At 38.2% G+C, this 23,200-nt stretch overlaps 1 protein-coding gene across 3 annotated transcripts; it reads right to left on the reverse strand.

The window, feature by feature from the left end:
* Positions 1-389: 389 nt before the first annotated feature.
* LOC135791082 (uncharacterized) lies at positions 390-19,368 on the reverse strand. 3 transcript variants are annotated; one of them, XM_065301396.1, is made up of 5 exons: positions 19,255-19,368; positions 2,256-2,286; positions 1,677-1,815; positions 1,477-1,607; positions 390-1,409 (listed from the first exon to the last, which is right to left on the reverse strand). In XM_065301396.1, the coding sequence occupies exons 1-5, from the start codon at positions 19,269-19,271 to the stop codon at positions 1,128-1,130; spliced, it is 600 nt and encodes a 199-aa protein (XP_065157468.1). In that variant the 5' UTR covers positions 19,272-19,368; the 3' UTR covers positions 390-1,127. The 3 variants fall into 3 exon arrangements, with proteins under 3 accessions (XP_065157468.1, XP_065157469.1, XP_065157467.1); XM_065301397.1 differs by lacking the exon at positions 19,255-19,368 and adding an exon at positions 10,215-10,311; XM_065301395.1 differs by lacking the exon at positions 19,255-19,368 and adding an exon at positions 9,412-9,855.
* Between the last annotated feature and the right edge of the window lie 3,832 nt (positions 19,369-23,200).

Below are 23,200 nucleotides of genomic sequence, written 5' to 3' on the forward strand. Positions count from 1 at the left end.
ATAAATATGGCGTCCGTGGCGAATTCATTTGATTCCTGTGTTTGCGCACGCCTCAAATAGATTATTACATTAATTATGAACATTATTGTTGGTTAGTGTTGGTTAGAGTCTATTAGAAGGCGGACTTACATAATTTGAGAGCTAATTAATCTCCGTATTGCGTTATTTAAATGCGTGATATTGGCCATCGCGACATTCCGGCTATTCAAATATCAATTTGTTGTGTTGACGCTGGGAATTAGCGAATGCGCGAGGTCGTAGAAAAGATTTTTATGACATTCATGAATGTGTGATGAAATTAAAAGAAATTACTTACCTTTTTATTGTTTCACTCGTTGGGATTGTGATTATTCTGATTTTTTTGGAGGAATTTGCTGTGTAAATAAAAGTTTTTCGTTGATTTTTATGTTTTTTCATTGCTTTCGTTTTTTAAATTCTTTTTATGGATATTTCGTATTTTGGAATGTTTACAAATGGCACAGATCTTACATAATACATAATAATATTAGTTTTGCATCGGTCGAATTACGTCTTGCTATACAAACAGCTCGGCGCGCTCGTGCGCGCATGCGCACTAGTTAACAAATAATTTATATGAGATTAGCGTAATGACAATCAAGTGTTTACTTTGTGTTCTTTCTGCATCGCTCGCACTCCGAACTTACTTCGAATAAGTTTCTATATTTATATTTATAATATATGTACAAAAATGATACTTAAATGTATACTGGGTGTTCGCGGGTCTAGGTGGGTGTTGCATAAATAAATTTCCGTGTTGAGGTTGTTCATCATCAATCGTGGTGTGTGTTTTTTTGTCGCTTGCAACGTTATTTTATAAAAAAGAATAAATAATAAAGTAATATAATATACAAAATGTGATAATTGTATTCAATGTGTAAATTCATGCACTGCTTTCGGTCATACAAATACGTATTTCGGCCGTCCGTGCGCTGGTCGAAGCGCGCTGGAAGACCTGCCGCCCCATAGGGGTTAGAATTATGATTTAGCAGGCCACACTGCGCCGCCTCCGCTCGGCTCGAATTTGGTTGCATTAGAAACGTTCGCATCTCGCACTCGTCGTCGCACAAATACTGATAACTCAATGGGTGATGGGTTCGCATCCACCCCTATGCCCAGCAGCTGGGCTCGCAGAACATGTTGATGAATTTCCGGTGTCGTTTTCGGTTTCGTACCTTCCCCGTGTGGAGCTTTTGGCAGTACTTCTCCAGACCCTCACTGCACGAATTTTTCCTATCTGCTGGAAGTGGTACTTTGAGCAGCACCATCACTTCGTTTGTGTTGACGATGTTCCTTCTGGTCACGTGCAGTTGCAGGTTGTTAGCTCCGTGAAAAAACGAATAGCCGTTGAGGACTGTTTCCTCTAACAGACAATTCGGCATAGGATTCCTCTAGATAATTAAAATACATAAAAATAAATTTTTAGTTTTTAGTTTTTTTAGGTTAAAAATATCGTACCCTAGAAATTGCTTCTCCAAATGATCTATTTTGAAACTTTTTGGGTTTCCCTATGCATATAAAATATTCCTGATCTACGTCGAATATGTAGTAACCCGTTATATCCTTGGGATGAAGAATGCATAACGGGTCTGTAAATTGAAGAATCACAAATTAAACCTGATGAAATTTTGCGTTTTGAGCGGTTTTCGCAAACCTACACTTTATTGTTCCATTGTAGTCGGGCTTATGATTCCTGCTATTTACGGCAAGGAAGTTCGGTTTGTTTCTCAGCTGAATAGACCAGTCGGATATGGCTATTTTGCAGGTTCCAGAGTTGGTATGGACGTTTCGAACCATCTGTAATAGAATCACACAACAATTCTAAAAATATTCATAAAAATCAAAGTTTTACACACAACTGAAATGATGCTGTAGTTTGCGAGTTGAAAAAATCTTTGAGTTGATCGAACAGCAATCAAACAACTCGCCAATGATGGTCAGAATCATTAGCAAGTCCTCACGCGTCCACAAAATCAAATTGACATTAACATAAAAACACAATCACATCGCGCGATACAAAAACAATCCGCCAGCATGACTTACAAGAAAATCGTAAGTAACCATGTTAATGAAACATAATTGGGTCATTTACAACGTCGATCCAGTTCAGCATTTGACGCGTCGCGTATTTGCATAATATGTAAATGTGTGTAATTAATTAACTAATTGAATAAACATGCGATTAGAGGCATTGAGCGCGCTTAGATATTAAATAGTAATCGTAACACATTACTTACCATTATTAGAATTATAATAACTGATGAAATCCTGCAACAAAACGAGAAAAAACGCCACTTTTAGAACAAATAAAACAATTTTCAACATTTTAACAGAAAACACAATTCCGTGACATGAGTGTAATGTAATGTAAGTATATTTGTTTGATGATTAAATAAGCGCTATTAAGTAATAAATATTTTGCGCTCGTAAAAATACAACAAGTGTCAGCACATTGTGAACCACATCGAGAATGCGCGGAATGTGTGTGATAACAAATCGTGTGTTTACAATGCGCAAAGCAATGAATTTTCATTTTAATCACGGAAATCTTTTGACTTACGTTCTGGACGACATGTGCACAAAGTTTGATTTGATCTCGCACGCACATTTGACTGAACAAAATCGTTTGTGTTCTCTACGCAACGCTAGCAACCGAATGACAACATTTCGACGCACATTCTGTGCACTTGAGACAGTTTTGCGTGCACGTCGCGACGCACAACGATTAAGTGCGCAACATGCGCAAGAACAAATTTGCTCTTAAGTCACTAAGTGTCTCACGCATGGAATATAAACTAATTATTGTATTTCAATGCGTAAAGACTCAACTCGAAACTCTACCAGAATACGAGTTAAATTTAAATCAAGAATTGAGTCAAGAAGTCGGAAATTAACATGAATCATCGAGGACGAGCGATTGAAGTGACACTTAAATTGAGAAATTCTTGAAATATTTATAAAACCAACTCGCCAGCATAATAATTTTTTGATTCAAAATGCGACCTTTGTATTGATGACCTTGCCAAATATTCCACACGGTAAAAATACCTTTACAAGCAGAATTATTCGTGCCAGTGTTAATTAATTGATTGATTACGTGCATTAGAAATGCGATAGCGTTATAATTTCAAAATTAACTCGACGCATAACCAATGGAGATGGTAAATAATTCATAATTTCATAAATTGGCCCTGAAACATTTATAATTTGATTACAATTTTTATGCGATCGGTGAAACCCAAACAAGATGTTAAACTCTGTGTCGTTAAGTTATAAAATTACATTTTTTAGCACAAATTACCAAAAATTAAGTCGAATTACTTAAAGTGCAGCTTGTGAAAGCGCATGCCTTGCATCACAAATGAATAAAAATTGCGGTAGCAGAGAATTTATTATTATTAATTAATAACACAAGTTGTATGGAAATTCTTAACGCATTCCAGGCCTCAATAAAACCGCGCAGACTAAACACTTTGCCGCGTTTCGCAATTAACCACTCATTAATTACCTCCTGCTTAACTTAACTCATTTTATATATAAAAAAATCGTTTATAACCGTAGGTAATTTAATAAATAACATTGTTGCGAAAAATCAAAGCGGTTGGGAAACCAGTGAAAGAGTTATCATCAAATCAGGGTATAATTTCGACAATAAACTCAACGAGAGAGCGTTGATAGCCAATAAAACTATTTATATGTTTCAATTGAGAGTTTCAACTGAAATCAAAGTGTAATTACATTCGATGAGCTTGACTTCGTGTGTGGCAAAGGCGTTAATTGTCATTTGATTTCTCGTGTCTTGCGCCTGCGTGGAAAATAAAATTATTTACAACCGAAATTAATGTGCGCATAAATTTCTGACGGTTTTTACGCGATTTAATCAAATAAATCGCTGAAAATCAAAACAGATGTTCGCCATCGTTCGCAATAATATAATAGCAATATTAGTCGAGTACAAATTGGATTTGTTTCTTAAAGGGACTGTAATGAGACGTGAAACAACGCGAAACATGCTGGGTTAACTATAACTAATGGTCTAAGCTTCTCCAGACTCGAACTAAACCATGAGATAAGTGCTTATTTAGTGCACAAAAACTAAAAAATAAAAAAATTAATAAAAACTGTTTGTAACAAAAAATAAACAAGAATTTATTAATTTTTTATATAAAAATTCATAAAAATTTAAATTTTTTACTTGGGGTTTCTGATACACCTTGTATATATGCACATCTAATAACTATAAGCGTATATGGGACCAGTATGAAGTACATATTTACAAGTTGCATAATATAGTGCGACACGGCGTGCGATGCCGACTATTAACAGCGGTTTGTTAGTCCTCTTGCGCGAGAGTTCTTCGGCGTCGTTTTATTGCCATTCTAGGAGCACCGCGTTTCGCGAACGACTTGCGTACGCTTTAATGAGACCCGCGAGCGCACTCACGAGAATATATTGCGCCTTGCGCACGCTGGGAACAAACGCATTCCCGATTTTCAACACGCCGCGATTTAAGGTGTAAAATGACACACGACGCCAGCGAGAAGAGAATCACACGCGTGCAGTACACCCACACCTACAACCACGCCATGTTCATCATAATATTTAAATTTCTACGTCTACTACGAGTAGGTACCTATAAGTTCTTGCTTTTAATTTTTTGATTTTTTGAATTTTTGAGAATATTTATGCCTAAAAAGTGTTATTTAAAAGTCATTATCATGTTTTCGGCGGAGTGTGGTGTGTGTGGCTTACTCGTATGCGAAATTAGCCTCCACACTCGAGAGTTTCGTGCTCAACGTGTAAATTAACTTCGACCGCACAGCGTGCACTCCTCGCGATATGGGATTTGCGCGCCACGGTCCGTTTTAGCAGTTTAACAGTTTAACATTTCGAGCAGAAGTGGAGGACGCATCCGAACGTCTTTATTATCTCTCTACCAGCGAGCGCAGGCAGCCGGCGGAGCGCGAGAGCGTGTTTCACGGCGATAACTAGTTTTTAATGCCTTTTGTTAATGAATATGTTTGTGCATAACTTCATTACCGCGCGAAGAAATGCACTTTTTGTCGACATATACATCTACTATAGTATATATGCTACTAAAACGTAAATGACTTACTCGCCGAGTGGAAAATTTCGCAAATTGCTCGAATTAAACGCTCGATGAATTTAGAATTAGCAATTTCGATGTTGTATTGTATAGCGAACAAAAGCCGCATGGCGCGTTCCCAAATATTTATTTGATTTTTGTACGAGACTCCCATTTAGCGGTCGAACGATAATCGCACAATGCATCATCGATTTATAGCCGCACGTCAATTTTGGGCATTCGGATATTTATTGCGGCATTACGTAATTGTGGCGCTGCTGTTGTGTGGAACGTGCCTGCGTTTCCAAAAATCCAACACAAAGTCAATTTTCGCGTCAAATTTACCCCCAACAGAGCTATTCAGGATTCAGGTACGAGGAAAAGTAGAGCACATGCCAGCACATGCCCCTCATAAATAACCGCCGGTAAATGCCGCCGCAAGAAAGGTGAAATGGTAACAGTCGAACAATCGACTACAAAAAGATGCAAATACAATGGAGCGGACGGGCAGATAATCAACGAGCAAACTAATAGGGGAAGCAACCCAGAAACTTCAAAAATATACAGAGTGTTTAGTTTTTATGTTGAAATTTACCGAAAATTGCAAGTAGTCACCCGCTGGGTGGTCAGTTTCTTCCACCTTTAGTTAAAAGGTGTTATAAGTCGATACAGAACCCACCCGCCCTAAATGCTGCCCGGTCCTATGCAAACGCAGCACACAGCTGACAACACGAAACTAAAGCTGCACGTCGGCAAGATGAAAACACACACAGACACAGCCGAAAAATAAATTCGGAACATAAGCCGACATTTCGCCGCCGTGCCAACCAACAAATCGCATTAAACGCATAAAAGGATTGTAATAACATCAACAAATAATAATAACTTAATAACATAAAAGGCTTGCTGTCGAGTTGAAACGATGAGAAAAATATTTGTTCAACGGATTAATCAAACACAAATTTAAATATTCAATAATTCGGCGTAAAATGAGATTTTTTTTTCCGTGTCTTGATTAATGTCTATTTTGACCGAAACTAAACACACATCGATTGCAATATCAGACACTAAATCATCGCCGATAAAACTATGAGAAGTATGAAATTAAACATATTACGAACCCGGTTCCATCCGCAGCACCGTTTAAGTCCGCCTCGGTAATAAATAAATGTTTGTCAATGCATGGCTCGTTGCATGTTCCTCCGGCCAACTGGACGAATAAATAAATAATTTGTTGCTGCGCCGCTCGGCTCAAAGCTAACCGATTAGTTATGGGCGAAACTTTTAAGTCATGTTCTCATCGACGAATAATTTTTCTCTCCGCCGCGGTGAAATTTATTGTTTTTCATGTTTTCAACAATCAGATAAAGTCTGAAAGTGGTCTGCAATATTTATAAAGACATTGGTAATATAACAGCGGCCGCGCGAGTTTCACTAAAACGCGCGCTGGAGAATTATGGCTTTTCATTAGAACTCATTCATGTTGCAAACGCGCGCGCGTACAAGCGAAAAACGCAATAAAATATATTATTGGGTGGCATTGTTGTGCGCAACAAGCGCTGAATTAATAAAAACATAAATTAAGGCAAAGACACGTTTGTCACAAAGCGCTGTGAAACTATCCGCCGCTAGATGGCGTTAGATGTGACGAAAATCTTCATGCATGCGCAAACAATGAAGTAATTATTAACTTTATTAATAACTATTACCGCGGAGAGGATGACATAAATTAAACAAACACCGCGCGAGCTGTGACAAGACAACAAGCAGTGAAGAATAAACACACTCGATTAATAGATTATTTGCATATTTATACTTTTTTTTTCAACTCTTTGCAATTTGTCATAATGAGATAATAAAATGTTTTCGCAACGCGGAACAAGCAGACGAAACAATGTCGAAAATATTTATCAGCAATTATTTATAAATTCATGAATTCATCATCGATGCCGAAAAGATTTATTGACGAATACACTTGCAGAGGTGTGCAATAAAAGTGTCTCATAAATCCATCTTGAAAATACGTGTGCTCCGCACTTCTCTGGAAGATTGATTAATTAAAATTCCGTTTTCCATTGCGTCGGTCGGTTTGGTTCATCAATCCTCGTTTGAGAACACAGTGCGAGTGCGTTAAAAACGAATGTAATTAAAAGTGGAGCTCAAAAAGGTCGCGACGTACTTAACTACTAACTCAGTTGCTTGCGCCAGCGCACACCGCGCTGAGAAGAAGAAGAATAAATTAGTTTACAAAACGTTTGGCCGTGGCGAAACAAGTGCAAAAAGCAAAATAATATGATAATAAAAGTTGACTTAAGTAACTTCACTCGTGGTGGAAGATGTGGTGCAAGCAGAGCACGCAGTAAAATAAAAGCAGCGAAAACGTTTTTATTTTATTTTTTTCTTCTTCTTCGAGGGCGAACGCGTTAATATGATGGAAACGGCTTGTCGATGTCCATGCCCAAAGTAAGTAACTCACTTACGACTAGTTGGCAGTACAAATTTGCATAACTAAGCTTGTTACCGCAGTTCGAATTAAACAATAAAAGAGTCAATTTTTAAATGCACTTCTTTTTTCGACTGCTACACTGGTGACTTGTGATTGTGTGTGTGAGCAATGTGAGCGCGTATCGCACACGGCAAGGCGAATATATAAGTGGAATGCGCATTGTTTAATCAAAACGCAATTTCACGAGTGCGCGCGCGACTCGAACAAGTTTTATGATTCATTGCGCGGTAGGCAAGCGCATAGATGCAAAAACCTGCCTCGGGAGGTGTTAAGCTACATCGGCGCGAACCCTGCGCGCTCAACGGACGACGATGTAAGACGGCGGCAAAAAATTAGGGAAAACATTCGCTGACTCGTCGCGTCGGGCACACACAAGTCGCCATTTTACATTCGTTTTGCACATTATACAAGAGTACGCATTGTTCAAATCACTTTTCCAGCACCACAAGGCGTATTTTGAGGTTAAGAAGTTTCTCACACAAATTCAAATACTGATATTGATTAATTTATTAATTTATGCGATTCATTAACATTCCCAATTGTTCTAGTTGTGTGTGTGTGTGCCGGGTCTGTTTTGTGCGTGCATGTGGTTCGGAAACATGACACTCGTTTCCCACTTTCGAGCGTAATTAAATTTAATATTTTAGAGAGCAACACACCAACTAATGAATACTAATGAGTACAAAAGCTACTTCACCAGCGAGTGCACAATCCACCCCTTTCGTAATAGCGGTTTTACCCCTTTTTTCGAGTTTTCATTTGCATAACAAATTTCTAGTTTTTCCGGGCCCGCTGTGGAAAACCTCAAATCCGAATGATTTCCCCACAGAATTGAAATAAATTTTCCTGCATGCTGTACGCCGCTATGGTCTCGAATAGAAATTTTAATTGCTCGAAATTTAAATTTTAATAGAAACGGGAGCAAGGAGCGGCGCGTTCTTCGAGGAGCCGAAACATAATAGCATGTGATTTGTAGTTTATAGTCATGTTAATGACTGCAGCGCCGGAAGCGTTTTTCGATGTTTCGCCCCGCGATATATCATCGGCGCATCCGTGTTATGCAAGTGCAACACTAATAATTGAGCTTAATATTATTGCGACTTGCGGTTTCCAAATGTATGGGTATAATCATGCGTAATCATCATTATTACACGCACACACCGCCTATCGTTTAGGTATTTAATTTACTCCACTACACTTTCAATCAATTTTCAAACATTAAACAATTAGGTATTTTGTTTTCATTTTTCGCGCTGCATCTGCAAAAATATTTGTGTAATTCCATAATTAATTTATTGTTAATTAATGCATTTTATTGCAGCCAGCGCGACGCGTAACGTGTTTATGTCCGCGGCGTTTCACAAACTTCAAATCGCGTCGCGGTAATTTCGCGCCCGTCGGACGGTCGCATCTCCCGGCTCCGCGCTTGGAAGCTGGTTTTCTTCAATTCACTTACTGCTAAACCGCTAAATGTTCCGCGGCGCGCGCTAATGCTAATATTATGTTCGCGAGTGTTTTTTTCGACGCGCACGCGGCGTTTTATTATCCGCGTGCGAAATGTGCGAAATATGCGACGAGAGACGCCATGAATTTGTAAAAAAAAAAATTTTTTTTTGGACTAGGTCCAGATGCATGAGTGTTGCACTTAATATTTTATCCCTCGCACGTGTCTACATGAAAGGGTTGGGTGTAAAATAAAAAATAAAACTAGGGGGCTGAGATCGTGTTCATTTTTTGTTCGCGTCTGCGCTGCGTGTTTTTTTTTTTTTATTTTCAATTAAGAGCGAAGTGCACTACTCACTTCTTCCACACATTAGGTTTCATCCAGTAGGTCAGGGGCGAGTGGTGCCGCTTCCAGCATCACCCAACATCATCCTAGAATCCTTAGATCGCACACCGCACACGCCGTCCGAAGATTTGATATGTTATTCCGCGCCGTCGCGCACTGACCACACGGCGTTTCTCATCAGGGAGAGAAAGCACTTTTCTCCACTTTAGTGAAATTTTTAAACAAAAACCCTTCGATTATTAATAGTATTCCTTTGCAACACTCAAATTGTTCACTTCACACACTTTTTTGGCACTTTTTTTTGGGGGAGACGAGGATAATCCGCTTGGGAAAACTTTTTCCGGGGCGAAAGCGCGTTGCGCACGCGAGGACGAGACGCGCTTGTGTTCCGTACGTTCGTTTGCTGTGTGCCGACGGCGACTACGCTGGAGCCCGAGAGCGAAGCCGTTGTCTACCGCATGGTTGGGCGAGCGCGCCGCCGATTGTGGTGCGGTGCGTGTGTGCGCGTCGCGCACGGACCGAGCGCGACCGATCGCCGGGATAGAGAGCTAGGCACACCATCATCGGTTCCGCTGATAACTGCCACCACTGGTCACCGGACTACCAATTCAGGTAGATCCCAATTCTACATTTACCACCAAAAAACGTCCTAAATTTACTAAAAACACATTTCGCAACACCCTGTGTCACTGTACATCCTTGTATCATGTAATATCCCAACCCTTGATTTAAAATAGTAAAAAACGAGTTTTGAATGTTAACCCAAGGGAATAATCTAGTGAATGACGACAGAAATATTATGGGTGAGTACTTACTGTTTGCCAGACATAATTTCGATGCTGGAACACTCGGTAGAGGGACATGGATGTAAAAAAAGGGTTGCTAAATAAGCTATTCAGCATCTATTTAGAGCACCGACCGAATTGCACGATATACGAGTACTACGCGAATGTGTGCACGCTGTGAACGTTGTGATAGTATAATCGATGCGTTTTTGGAAGGGCGCGTTTCACCCGCCGCACGAGTCGTGATTTTTCACACTTTAATCGAAGCATCGGCGCCGCAGATTACGCATCCGCATGACTAATAAATAAATAATTTGTTGATTATCCATCAACAACAATAATTTATGTTGAATGTAAATATTTACACATTTTTTTTTGGGTTTAGAATGCTGTCAAGTCTTGTAGCGTTTGCAAAGTCAACAAATGGCATAGACTATAAAACTCAAATTCCAGATACCCAGAGCCCGGAGAGTAAAGGAGAGCGTAGTTGGGGCACAATCAACTCCTTTCAGGTTTTACGAGCGCACACGGTGTGACACACACGCGGCGACTAGGGCATTACCCCGAGCCATTGTTTTTCTAGGGCAGATTTACACAAGTAGTCGTTTAATTTGTTTGTGTCTTTATGCAACACCCAGCAACGCCGAGATTAGCGTCGTTAAATGCATTACCTATGCATTACAACTACCTACCAGCTGCTACTACTAAACAACCTACAACTTCAAATCCACATTCAACATAACCTGCAAACTAGGCATCCACTATCCGAAAATATTCACGCACAGCATGGCACTGGCAATAGACACCGGAAAAAATTCTGCGCTGAGCGACCGAGGACGATAAAAACGCCAGTCTATAAATCTCCAGGCGTGCTCATCGAAAGACCACCTTGAAGAAGATGTCTTGACGGGTGACGCGCGCGGAGACAACCCGCGGAGTGTTGTTTTACCAAGTTTTTTATTTCTTTACCTACAACTAACAACTTCATCCAAACTGATGATAAGAGGCGAAATTTGTACCAAGGTGCTAGAGTTTAATCATGTACAAAACAATAACTGAAATGATTCATCTCAGAAATGTTTCTAAAGTAAACAACACACTGCAATGGTATGTACCCAGAGCATTCTTAGATAACATTCTGTTTGATTACAGATTTGCGCAAATCGCCAAATGTAATTTACCTACATGAAACATAACCTAAAATAATAAATTTAACCCACTCATGGAATTAAATGATTGTTGGCCCTTTGGCGTCGTTTAACGCACTATAATAGCATTTCATTAAACTCCCAAGTCTCAAGAGACAAGAGACAAGTCGATTGTTGCTGCGACGAACAAAAACAAGAAGACAATATGAATTGCATTAATTAAACGATTGCTTCCAGGCACTGAAACACTTGCGAGCGTTTTACAGTCTGTTCGAAATAATACGCTGGTAAATAATTGGCTTGGCTTCCGCTGCGCTTGGGATGTGGTCAAGTAGAAGTGCAACATGCCGCAGGTACGCGCTTTAAATTGATACATCTCATTAATCAGACGCGACCGGCAAGGCGAAGATGATTTATCATGCGGTATCGACCAATGCGCCAATCCCATTTATCAACTCGCTACTTTGCCATTCGATAATGCCGGCGTTTAGAGCGTGAAATTTCATTTAATTGTTTTCACTCGTAAATTCCCAATTTCAAAATTGTTGATGCCGGAAGTTCGTGTACTGTATAAATCAAAAAATAAATTGGATTACCTGCAATACGAATCCGAAATTCTTTGAAAAAGTATTTGACACCTGTGCAGCGCAATAAAGTGATTTCTGAATGAACGGGATGAGTTTATGGGGTGTGAACTTTATGACACATCATAAACAAATCGGAAATGTTTCCTTTTCGGAAGGTGTTGGGACCACCAGCATGCAAAACAGGTATATTATTATTATTTCCGACAACAGGTACCCAGCTAGAAAGGAAACCTGTCTATTTTTATCAAAAAAAACTATTTTCTACAGATGCCTGATTAGATAAGGTGCCTACTCACACCTTAGTGTACATCTCGGCGTCGCCACACAATAATACAATAAATGTGTGCTTTTTTTCGGTGTGTGTACATCGGTATCGTAATGTCGTCGCTCATTGTGATTCGTAAGTAGGCACGACACATGCATGATGCGGCGTGCGCGAGCATCACGCCGCTGTAATGAGAATGAGCAGCGCGCGCGCGTTGCGATAAAAGCGTCTCGAACATTTTTATGTTTTGTTTGAGGCGTCTCAGCGATTAATTTCGGCGCCATGCGCAACAATAGAGAACGCCGCCGTGCGTCTCTCGAGATTTTTCCAATACGAGCATATTTTTCGTTGGGAATGCGAAGAGTTTAAACGACGTGGAATGCAAAGTGTAAATAATAAGTGGCTAAATGTACAGTCAGATCTAAAAGCATCAAGTTGAGGTTAGTTTTGTTTGCCTATATACAAGCTACTTATAAAAATAATTTTTTTTTCTTAAAAAACACCCTGTATAATATAACAGGTTCCTGAGAAATGAGAAAAATATCATAATTACTAAATAAATAACCTCAATTCTTCAACACAAACAAAATATTCCTCTCTATGGGGAACACCCTGTATAAAATTTGTTTTTGTTGTTGTTGCTTGTTAACTAGAATGAAATAATTACAACAAGCCCTCAAAGTGCTTGACAAGAGTAGTACTTCATGTACTACACTGACCGAAATTCAACACTCTGCTTGATGATGGTAAGTCACGAGTTGCATTAAATTTTCATCGGTCACTCTGTTGCGCACAGCGCGCATGAGTGGCAGAATTTAATTACACTTTTCTCGGCGCTGGCCGGCGCGCGTTTTCGCGTTTCAGCAAAACGGAGAATTACGAGGCAGTCGAGACCAGTTCATCATGTAACCAAACATGACGTGAGGGTGTCAAGAAAAACAACACTCGCAAGTTCACATCAGAAACACGAGCGGTATCGCTTTCTAAAGAAAAACACGCCGAGTTGAAGAGTTAAAAAGACGAAGCCGACGCAGTCACTAATAAAACAGGGCTGTATCAATGCATCAATAAACAAAATATTAAATTTTTGAGTCCTAACCTGTTAGGAGCGTGTAATTAATAGATCGTAAGACCATTTTGTACGACATGGCAACATCACATGCGCTAAAACGTTACGCAAACAGAACTTCTTCGTTCCCTGTTTCCACAACAACATTTTAACATCACTGGTAGATCTCAGGCGTGTTGAACCATAAAATCCAAGTTAGAAAACGTTGATTAAGTTTTAACATCGGAGGTTATTTGAATCAATTTAGATGCAAGATAACATCGGGTGCCTTTGAGGGCTGAGAATCATAATTATAATCTCGATCTAAATTAGAATATCTTTCTATCTGCCACTCATCGGGTAGCGGGTGCATTAATGTGAGACCACCCTTTCGACAGCTTAGGATATCAGAAAGAATGCACATCGATGGTAGGCAACCCTTTTTCCCAATTAAATTTATAATACGCGCTCCTCGTAGTCTATATAATCATAACCGTGGAGAGGGTTGCAGCCGCAAGGAATAATCAACCCCGTGAGTGAAACTGAATGAAACCCACACCGCACGTCGGCGAGAGGGTTAAATCAACAGCGGCGATTGAATTTATTCTCGGATTGGGAGTGTTGTGTTGGTACAGACGGTTGGAGTATGTCCATATGTCGCTGACAGGTGACTGGCTGCGCGTACTCGAGAATAGATTGACACAGGTATCGACATCATGCGCCCAAGTTGACTAATTGTACGCGCACATGTGCGGACCACACTGTATTTGCTCAAGTCATTGTGAACTCGCTGAAGAAGCTGAGGATTTCACGTTCGCGGCATGTCGAAATGTCTTGTTTGCTTAGCATAATGTACTTACTTGCATGTGCAACATGCTCATTTCGAAAAATTTTCAAAATCACGCCTGGAAGTCAATAAAATAAAATTTTTCATCTAAAAGTCTATTCATGGTCAAGCATCATGAAAAAAATGGGTGGTACCATCGTCTGACCTTTTTAAAATTTTGTTAAAATATGTTATTATTCATTTTGCACGTTTTTTATTTAAAATTTTATTTTTTTAATGATTTTCTTGTAACAGCCAGTATACTATGCCTATAATCATGCTACTCATTGAATCATTGACTTGTACGCATGCCAAGACGTTTGCAATTCGACCGCGTCGCGTCTTTGTTGCATTATGATATGATTGACACCATGTTGAGTTCTATCTTTTATCACACAGCGTCTTGGGTCTTTCTTGGCGCGCGCCTAATGGCAGTCCATAAACAAGCTGGAGGAATGCGCGGCCTTCTTTGACTCGCTGCCAATGTGAGGATTTTTTAGCGCCGAAAAATCGAGATAAATTTAATTGCGTCCGTTGTTGACAAAAGAGCTTTTTATCGCATGCACAATATTAGAGTGTCCTAATGCTAACGCTCTGAGTGTCGTCACTTTACTCTTGTTTTTAGTTTTCATCTGCTTTGGATATTACTATACTACTCGTGACTGATGATGAGGATGAGGATGAAGATGAGCTGGTCTTGTGGGTGGACATGACCTCCACAGCGCCCCGAAACGCTTTGAAGTATTCCGGCGGTGTTTAGCGCCGTCACTCGTGGAAGTGATTCACTTTTCGGCAGTTGAAAGAGTTGAAAAGTGTATAATTTATTTCTACGCGCACGTTTTGTAAGAAAAACACTAATTACGTGATAATTTATGTAGATGTAAATGAAAAAATCGAATCAAATTAAGTCAATCACGCGCGGTAGGCGTAGATTTGTGTGAAATATAGATTGACATGCACATTGTGCTTGTGCGCTCGTGATTATAATCGAATCACGCTTGTCTGGCTTCATCTACTGGACGCGATCCAATGATCTATTCAATCCATTCACCAGTCACGATGTGATTATATTGTGACACGTCCAACGGAGACGCATTCGCTACCGATGGATGTTTATTCACATTCATATTCACTTTTCTTCCAGTTGCATGAATGAACTACACACAAATTGTGTGTACTCGTATCTGGCGTCTGAAGATACAGATTATTGAACTTTCGATGTTTGAATTCACGCCAAGATATTCGGATCAACTTAAATCTGTAAATTTTTCTAGTTGATGTGATGTTAAACGTTTTGTAAATGTTTTGTGCATGTCGAACACGTAGCGGGTTTGGGATCTGATCGATCGACGTGATGTGTTTCCGATATGCGCAGCGCGCATGTAATAAGCCATGTAATAATGTTTTTAATGCCGGTTTAATTACAGGTTGCGCACGCCGAACGCAGGACGACGCACGTTGATTGCGCGCGCCGAAGCGATATCATTACGTACGCTGGGCGACTAATCATCATATATGCATGCATATCAAAACGACAAAGAATGCGCGCCGCACGAAAGATGTTTATTCAATAAAAACGCGCCAGCCACGAAAAACACGCGGAGCCTGCGAGGTGAATGCGAGTACCAGCTAATAGAAAATGACGAACGCAAGATTAAGATCTGGGATGATCACAAGACCGGTAGTTTGTACAACAAGTTGCATAAATCATTCCATGGTTGACTTTGAGTACTACCTTGAAATGTCATCGACATAAAACCGATATAAAACTTCAAATAGTTAAACTTGTTCCTATAAAGCCGAAATCAATTTACTATTCATACAAATTACAATGAACAAGCTCCCTACGGCTAGGAAGCTGTCCAGACCACAAAATTACACTCACTATTTATTATTAAACAAACATTTAGGTTAGGTTTACTTAGCTACTTTTATTTTTTGTTTTTTTTTTGTTTTTCGTAATTAAATAATAAAAAAATCGCTTTGCCACTTGTTTTTACTATGGTATACATTTGAGATACTCGTATCTAAACGTGGAAATTACATCTCGTGATAAAACCGCGCACACGAGCCGTCGCTCGAGAAACGCCGCATTGTTATCGGCCGAGCGCATCGACCTACTAAATAACGGCGAGCGCAAGAAGCGAGTGTCAATATTTGTCGACGTCGCCGGCGTCGTCGTCGTCGTGGTTCGAATGAACTCTCGGCTTACACGAGCTGAGCAAGGATGGTAGATGTGGATGACATCCAGACACGCGAAATAAAATAAAACGCACTTTTCATATTTTTCGCATTTCCACGTGCAAAGGGAAATCACTTGCGTTCAATCCGCAGGAAATTACTTGTTATTTTCCAGCTTATCCTCTTCAAAAGAAAGCTGAAAAATTCATCCTTGAACGGATGCACGAAATAAATTACAGGATGCACTCGCCGGTGAAATATCGGCAAAGTTTCCACCGAAATTTTCTAGCTGAAAGTTATGATCAATGTTTTCAACTTTCGGTTGAAACTATTAGTGCAATATAAACGCGGTGAAGTTTTCCACGGTGCACAGTATTGTGCTAACTTTGCAAACTTGTGACTAGAGGTGAGTTGGTGAGCTTGTGTGAGCTTAAAGCATATGTGGTCGTTGACTTCATCTTCGCCACAACAGTACAGCGCGATTTTTCACGCTGGACAATGCGTGGAACATGCGTTTCTCGCGCATGTTAAATCAGCTTCCGAACAGAAACACGACTAGTCTATTAACTCGTGCCTTATATAGAGAATTAGGTTTTTAACACCCTGGAATGTGATTTTTTTAAGTGATAAATCTCAGAGTGGTTTAATGCAAATTGGCGATTGGTAATGAAATGACTTTCGATTAATTGAAACGTGTGCTATTTTATTACATCTGCATGTTTGTATCTTTAAAAATTCCAAACATTCTTTTCTTTAGTTAGTTTAGTTAGTTTGTAGTCAAATGAAATATCAACCTAAATGAATGATTCGTAAGTACACTACTCGTACACATTGATTAATGATTGGATGCGCAATGTGGCATCTGTATTAAATTCCTTTATAATAAATAATAATACGCTGCGTAGAGACGTCCAGAAAAGAAAGTTTCATCCATGTAGGTATAAATATTAATATCAACCACTTCCAACAACTACATACTTTGTTTTTATCTGATTTTAGCTGTAATTGTAATTGAAACAAATATTTTCGCGTAGACTATTGTTAATCAGTTATTCATGCAACGCGCCAATATAAATAATCGATTATAAAGTCACTCATACAATGCGCAGTCATGTTTTTCTAAGAAAATAAAATATTTCATATTTAAACACAATGCGATCTCATTGTTTCCATATTTATCGCATATAATTTTTCATTTAAAAAAAACCAAGTTCCAAGTTCAAGTGTTTAGTTAAATTTACTTCGATTTGCAAATAGATTTACATTGATGGTATTTCCAGTCGAAATTCTGATGTGTGATGTCATTTTTTCCATTACAATTTTGGCGCCATGAATTTCCGATTGCATGTTCCGCGAGAATCTAGAGAATGCAGGAATGTGTTGATAATCGATTAAATCTGTAGCATTCCGTGCGTAATATGAGTAATGTGCACAAATCTCATACAGCAGCAGGAAATTGTGATTAATTTAGTAAAACCTATTCTAAACTCTATGGATTATTAAATGTTTAGTTACTTTCCATCGAATTTTATAATAATTAAGGTCAATTCTATATTTACCGAGGAATTTTGTTACTATCCACGTTATTAAACAGCTTATGAATGAAATAATTGATCAAAATGATCAAAACATACCTTTGCACCAATGACACAAGCTGTGAGAACGCTATCATCGTGTAAAATCAAAGGATTTCTATGATTTCCACAAACTGTCCTCACACGTTTATTTCGCCTGATTGGAATGTGATAGCATCACGAGTATCCTCTATCGATTGTAAACAATGAAAGTTCAATAATTCGGCGTTTAGCCGTGAATTTCTCACATTTTTACACATCTGATAGAGATCGTTACAAGGCACATTACAAACACATTTCAATTCAAGTGTAAAAAATCCATTGGAGATTGAAGAAAAGAGCAAAACATTAAAATAATCGCTCGTAAAAATTGCGTAAAAATCGAAATGTCTTGACCTTTATCAAATCATGCAATCGAGCGTGTCAGAAACTCAACACTCAACATAATGTCTTAATTATCCATGAATTTTAAAAGTATTAAAAAGAATTCCTATCTGAATAGATTTTGGGAGTGGAAATATGGATAGATATATGTACCTCGAAGGCATTGCATTGCTTTTTCGAGTTAATAGTTTTCATTTTTACACCTGCAGTTACACTCACACCTTAGGGGCCTGCACAAAGTAATTTTTCTCGGAAGTCGAGATGTCACTGCGGCTGTGAGCGGCTTCTTGACCGTTCCAAATAGATTCGTTACAAATGGACATTATTTGTCAGCTCTCACATCGCCTCGCCCAAGCGCGCAAGTGCTGTAAAGTGTAAATGCGTTAACAGTACTTTTTCCCATGCCAGGAGAAGCACACGAAATATACAGTATGTCAAAAAATTTAAAAAAGTAAAAAAAATTTATTTCCACCAAAAACATAAAAATTTTTGATAAAAACTTGAAAAATTAAAAAAAATTATTTTTTTTTATTTTAAGGTGAACATACTGTATGTAAATATTTAGTCAAAAATATGCACTTAATATGCACACACTTAAAAAATACGAATACAAGTGAGAATATTTATTGTCCATGGTTGTTGGTAGCAGCTTCTTTATCCGACTTTGATCTTTTAATGTAATGTCACGAGTAATTTACTTATTTCTAGTGTTTAAATGTGTTGCAATTTCTCTCGATATCGAATTGTTCAAACGCATTGTTAATTTCGAGACTGATTAAAACTAATCGAGAGTTTAACTAAGAATAGTTTGATGTCGCAGATAGTAAATCCACACATTTTTCAATTTTCGATAATAATAATAGTGTAAATAAACAATCTTATCACTTGTCGCTCATCGCCGCCACGTTCTATTATTATTTTACTTATTTTATGAGACGGCACTCCATCGCTTTATCAGTCGCATTGATAATACTCAATTAAACATTGCGAAACAGTTGAACTAGTTGAAATATTTCGTGAATCTATTTGCTATTGTAATATTATTCGAATTATTTACCTGGTAATGTCGTACATGTGGTAATCTCGCTCACGGTGGCCGCATCACGCGCGGCTTGCGAGCGGAGGCGGCGATGGCGGCAGCGGCGTGCCTCCACTGGGGTCGATATGCGGCGGCACACTGAACTGACCCGCCGCCGGCGGACGCCGCACGCCGCCGCACGATCAAACCGTACCCCCACTACTTTTACACCCTTTTACATTTTGTGTGTGTGTGTGTATTACATGCATGTAGATATAGATAATTTTTTTTTGTGTTTAGGAGATATGTATGCATATATTTCGCGCTCGATTAGCGCCGGCATGCTCCTGCTAATTATTTTGATTTAATTACTAACAGTAGTAGACGAGCGGTGGTCGCTGCCCACCTAAGCGTGTTTGCATGCGAAATGATGCCGGCAGGCGTGTCTGGCTCATGCTTGGGCATTAATTAAATTAAACTATATTGATTTATAGTCAATTAATCTGCTAAATATTCATTAGACACATGTGATTTTTTTCTGTTTGTTATCATTAACATTAATTTGTTATTTGTAACATACATAACCTTAAATTTTTAATTTTAAAATTTTTAAAATTAATTTTTTGAAAATTGAGAATAAATTCAATCAAGTTTGGTTTTATTGTTTTAAGACGATATAAAAATAATTATTATTTTTGATCACGATCCGTGCTCACTTTTCGGCATATATTACAGACACAATGGTACTCGTCGGCGGCGACGCACAATGTGTTACATAAATTTCTCTCGTTTGTTATATTGTCTCATGACTCGCGCGTGCGTTTCGTTGATAAAACGGCCAAAACTTAATCCACCCACAAGTCACACACCTACATCTTCACGCGGTGCATCTTATGAAGGTACTTATTGTTTAATAATCAAGGTGAATAAAAATCGTTATTTAACATAAAATAATTAAATTTCAAAGAAAAAACATGAATAATGTTTTTTTTGTTAAGTTTAATAAGAAAAATAACAAAAATAAAATAAAAAAGTGTTTAAAAAATTTTAGCCACCCCGTGGCTAAAACCAGTGACTAAAGTACTTTAGTCACGGCCGTGTATAAAGTACATTTTATGTAATTTTGTGTTTTATATCAAATAAAAAACAAAAACTAAAGTTTTTCACTGATAAATTCATGAAACTTTAATTTTTTTCTTCTCTGTGCTTTATTTTCGTTCCAATTTGTAATATTTCAAATAGAAATCCATTGATTAATGGTAAAGTCGTGACCTGAGTTGCACACAAGTGTTGCATTCATTAACAATGTTTGCATTCGCTTTTCGCGGCAACTTTTACGTTTCACGCCTAAATAAATAAATCTAATAATTATGTTATGACGTTATGGTAATATTGAGACACGTTCGACTCTCCAGAGACCGTTAGCCATATATAATGAACATTATCAACAGCATGGCCGGCCTAGGTCGACCATGAGACTACTCTCGAAGATGCGCGTGAAATATGTGAAGTATGCAACCGAACAAATTAGAAAAAGAAGAAGAAAAAAACGCAATGCCAACGCAGAAGAATCCAGTGAAATATTAAATTACATCGAGTGTAATGACGCATCAAGGACGCATCGAGATGTACATGATTCTATAATATCATATACATCTAATGATTTATTATCCGTTTGTAATCGCAGAGCTAACATTGAAGCGATGAAGTTTTGAAAGTGTCTACGGTTAATTATCGTGATATTCAGTAAACATTTTCTTTGGCAGGCGGAAATAGTCGTCGGCCATGTGCGCAAACATTATCAATTTCTTCTGTGCGATGCGCATGGAAATCGTTTGCTGATTTCATTTCGTTGCTATGCAAATTGGACTTTACACAATTCAACGAAGAAAAATCCGTTGTGCATTTTCACTTACCCAATTTGCATCCAGTAGTAAACACTTGGCGTGTGCAAATGTTTATTATACGTACTTACGATTATTTGAATTTGTGTATATTGTACACAAAGTAGCCATGTGTTAATGTCATTGGATTTTCCACATTCTTATTTAATTTTAATCATCACAAAATAAAAAAATAAAAAAATTTATTTTTTCGTGTTTAATTTTCAACTAAATGTTACTTATAGTTACTTTCTATATTATTTCATTCCCTATAAGCATATCTAAAGTTTATATAAGTTGTACGCCGGTTTTGTGCGTTTTATTTATTAGTCGCAACACCTTGCGCTGCACTCGCGGCTACTGATATTTGATACGTGCGCAGCCAACATGAAATTATGTTAAGTTGCATTAAGTTAGCATGAGTTACATAACCGTGTTTGTTTACTACCGCAGCGCGCATTTTATCACACTGAACTTCCGAATCGTGTACGAAGACGCACGGCGACGAGATAAATAGCTTACACTGTTCTCTAGTCAAGTAAATAAAAAAGCAAGCAAAGAAAAAAATCTATTCAATATCCAGTAGTGACTATAAAACTTTTTACTACAAGCGCTCGAGATGTACCGACGATAAAATCAGACAGACAGACAGTGTATGAATGAAATAAAAGTAAAACGTTGAAAAGTTTTCTTTTGGAAAACTTCGAATCACTTAATTGAAAAGTTTGCTGTTTTATCCAAAGGCGAAAAAACTTAATTTACGAGAGAGTTTCATTTAAACATTTGTTTTGCAATGAGCGACCATCATCATTACAATAATTATAATGATTGTTATGCTTGAGCACACATTATGGTCGTGCAACACCCTCGCATCTCGACGCGGCGGGTTTTCACTGCGACGAAGGGCAACGCGTGCATGCGCACGTTTAAAAAAATATTTATGCGGCATAAATTATGTTCTCGCGAGTAACAAAAGCTTCATTTTCGTGCAGTTATAAATATTTCGCATGTCGATGGCGAAGTCATGACCTTCGCGAAATTTTCACACAACTTTTGTTTCAAGCTGAATTTCGTTTCAATTTATATACAGGGCATGAATATCTGAATAAATTACTCACATGGAAATGACTTAAGTAGTCCTTCTAGGTAGGAGTACGTAAGAGTATAATTTATGGTGACAATTTGAATTAATTTGTACGTACACTAAGCCGCTGCTCATATGCCAATATTTATTTATTTAATCTCGCTGCATCGCGATGCGTCCGGTCGAGCGGTGGACTAATGGGCAAATAAATAATAACTTGATATGATTGTGTCTTCCCGATGCTTGGCCAATAACTTATCTATTACATCGGATTAAAAACTTGTGCAGTGCACAGCAGAAGCTTAAGCTGGTCTTAACCAAAACACACTCGATTTATATTACTTTTCGATCATAATTGAATATGGAAATTTTATTAATCAAAAAATTAAGGATTTTTAAAGGTAAATTTTATTTTTTTACATTTTAAGACATTTTTATATGTTTAGAGACTTGTAAATGCAGAAAATGAAGACCAGGGATAAAAATTATTTTTATTTCGCGATTTTAGACTGTTTAAAGTAAAATTTAAATGTTTTCTAGAAATTTAGACAAAAATATTACTTTTATTCACTTTAAACCACAAGAATAAAGCTTTTTCTTCCAATTAAATCTAAAAATGAAAAAAATAAAATTTTATGAAATCAGTTAATACAAAAACTTTTCCAATTTGATTTCTTTCCTCCTGAAAATATTGACATTCTTTGACTGCTTGAAACTCCATAACCCAGCGAGGCAGACTCAAAGTTCTGAGTTCTAATTGATAGTTTGAAATGGAGCTGAGGTTAACCGAGGCGAGATTAACCGACTTGAGTTACACCTCAGCGGGTCGTACGAACTCAACTTTATTGACACTTTCGGTCTTATGACACACTCTGCGGTGTCGACTGTCGCGGTCGCTTCATAACTCACAGCCAACTTTCAATTGCTTAGGAACTCAGGTGAACAAAGTAACTTTAATTTGATATGTTATGGAATAAAATCAACGCCAAATGCCTGTTGTACCTATAAATACCTGTTT

This window comes from Atheta coriaria, unplaced genomic scaffold, assembly GCF_025399875.1.
Source record: "Atheta coriaria isolate IRGN ID8LTWV9N9 unplaced genomic scaffold, Caltech_Dcor_3.1 hic_scaffold_4_pilon, whole genome shotgun sequence".
Lineage (NCBI taxonomy): Eukaryota > Metazoa > Arthropoda > Insecta > Coleoptera > Staphylinidae > Dalotia > Dalotia coriaria.